This window comes from Strongylocentrotus purpuratus, unplaced genomic scaffold (genome assembly GCF_000002235.5).
Source record: "Strongylocentrotus purpuratus isolate Spur 01 unplaced genomic scaffold, Spur_5.0 spur5_scaffold_14, whole genome shotgun sequence".
In the NCBI taxonomy this organism is placed as follows: Eukaryota; Metazoa; Echinodermata; class Echinoidea; order Camarodonta; family Strongylocentrotidae; genus Strongylocentrotus; species Strongylocentrotus purpuratus.
This window is the reverse complement of record NW_022145599.1, coordinates 11,246,761-11,249,260: the sequence shown is the minus strand read 5'-3', so window position 1 is coordinate 11,249,260 and position 2,500 is coordinate 11,246,761. Positions and strand designations below refer to the sequence as shown.

The 2,500-nt window shown below is 38.8% G+C and overlaps 1 protein-coding gene across 1 annotated transcript in view; it reads left to right on the top strand.

Annotated features, from left to right (window-relative positions):
* The first annotated feature begins 187 nt into the window (after positions 1 to 187).
* LOC115923728 (histidine-rich glycoprotein-like) overlaps positions 188 to 2,500 on the top strand; it is a 4,616-nt gene continuing 2,303 nt past the window's right edge. The window contains exons 1-3 of the mRNA XM_030985000.1: positions 188 to 233; positions 352 to 463; positions 2,468 to 2,500. The exon at positions 2,468 to 2,500 is cut by the window's right edge and continues 36 nt beyond it. Of these exons, the coding sequence (XP_030840860.1) occupies positions 188 to 233; positions 352 to 463; positions 2,468 to 2,500 (191 nt within the window). The remainder of the gene's footprint in view (positions 234 to 351; positions 464 to 2,467) is intronic.

Below are 2,500 nucleotides of genomic sequence, written 5' to 3'. Positions count from 1 at the left end.
TCTATGTTCAGGACGCTCAGGCCTTAATAGCTAGGAAATGAATATAATGTGATGAATTTTGTCCAGTAAGATTTGTTAAATTTGGGTAAATATAAATTCAAATCTATTCTTGCCCTCAGATTGTTTTATCAGGTGTATATTTCGTAATTCTTCTTCAGAATCAACTACAACACAAGACACCACAACGATGTCGCCGACGGAAGCCACCACCTCACATCCTACCACAACGACTCGTAAGAAAACTTTATTTACATTATCTCTCTCTTTGGGAATTTAATAGCATGTGATGATTTGTCCAGAAAGATTTGGTAAATTTTGGTCAATATGAATTTAAATTTCATTTGGCCCCAGACTGTGTCATTAGGTGTACATCATATTTCTTCCTCAGAATCAACTACTACACAAGACACCACAGCGATGTCTTCGACGGAAGCCACCACCTCACACCCTACCACAACGACTCGTAAGAAAACTTCATTTACACTACCTCTTCTTCATCCCCCCCTCTGTGTGTGTGTGTGTGTGTGTGTGTCTCTCTCTCTCTCCTCTCTCTCTCTCTCTCTCTCTCTCTCTCTCTCTCTCTCTCTCTCTCTCTCTCTCTCTCTCTCCCCCCCCTCTCTCTCTCTCTCTTTCTTTCTCTCTATATCCCTCTCTCACCCTCTCTCTCTCCCTCTCTTTCTTTCGTTCTCTTTAACCATGCTCACCCTTTTTGATTACCATTTTCTAAATTTCTTCAATCATCCTCACTCTCTGCCTCTGTCTCTCTTTCCTTTTCCGTCTTTTCTTTATCTCTCGATTTCTTTGTTTTAAGAATTCTCACTTCCCTTTTCTCTTTTCATATTTCTTTCTCCGTCGCTCCATGCCTCTCTCTTTCGATTTCACGTTCAAGTGTAAAACAACATGCTACAACATGAAGCAATCTCTCGTTCTCGGCAGCCGCTCAGGCCTCAAATGCTAGGAATTGAATGTAATGTGATGATTTGTTAAATTTGGGTTAATATTAATTCAAATCTATTCTTGTCCTCACATATTGCTCCGATTGTCTCATTTTCGCTCGCTCGATCACTGCAGCACAAACATAGCTCGTTCGACGTCACTACCAAAGTAGCCAATCAGCTGTCAATGATGTCATATTGAATGCGGCGGCAAATATATTTTGTGAAATTATCGAGAAATCGACTATTTCTAATTGCAAACTAGTTTTATTTTTGGATGGAAAAGCAGCCATAGTTATCTTGACATTCATTGAAGTAATCAGAATAGGGTAACTTTCTTCTCAGATGATTCAAGAGGTCCATTTTGTAGATAATTTTTTAATTTCTTAGAATGTTCCACTGTGTTGCAGGGTACCGGGTGTATGCCATTGGGTGTGATGTGTTCGCGCGCTATAAGTACAGGCCACCGCGCCGTCGGGTGTATTCTCGTACTGATGTAGGTGCAAAGCTAGAATGGCTACCACGCCCACTTCCCTTTCTATGCCTTTCTGAACATTCCTTTTCTTCTCAATACAATAACTTTCACATGCCTAAGTTATTCAAACCATACCGCCTCGCTACTTCCATTACGTAATCATTAAAAGGATCCGCATATACAACATTTCCTGCTATACGTTGTACTGCAGGAAAATACCAATCTCCCTGGTATACCTTACAGTCCAAACGATAAATATGTGCCTTTAACGAAGCAGGCGACAATCGGCGTAGCAGACGACACTTGATAGTAATTTTGTATGTGAGATTGCTTTGCTAAATATAAATTACTTTGTTAATGAATATCAACTAAAATTTCTTTTACATTTCTTTAAACCATCATTGATATTTAATTATTCATGAGTGAGTAAAAGAAACATACCAAACTATATAATTATATGAAATACTTTGTGGCAATTAGGGGAGTTTGACGTGATGACCGATTGCACCCCTCTGTTAATAACCGAATAGTCCATGGTGTGTCATGAATATTCATGTTTTTGCTTACCTCGGCTAAATGTTTGCTTTCACTAAATTGAAAAATTACGGTGGGGGGTTGGATGAAATGTACATAATGAAATAGGCAGAAGTGATCTATGATAATTCATGCTTTTTATGTTTCGTGTGCTCGACCTATAATCTTCAAATCGCTTGGCAAACTGAGTCTAAAGTTAGACTTGTTTCACATGTGTATTATAGGCAATGACGAGCTTGCAACCTATTTTGAAAAATTACGGTGGGTGAACTTTCAAAAGTCAATGAGACATGAGGGCTCCAATGAAAGAGCTAGTGATAACGTACGTCGGGGTGGATGTGCTTTTCGTTAAAACAAAAAATGAATTTTTAACGATTTAAAAAAAAAAAAAAAACGTCCATAGGCTAACATGTTAGGCTGCTGACTCTGACCATGCTCTGACGATAGGGAAGGTTGTGAAATGAGACTAAACGGAGCAAAATGGATTGTTTTATCAGGTGTATATATCGTATTTCTTCTTCAGAATCAACTACTACACAAGACACCACAACGATGT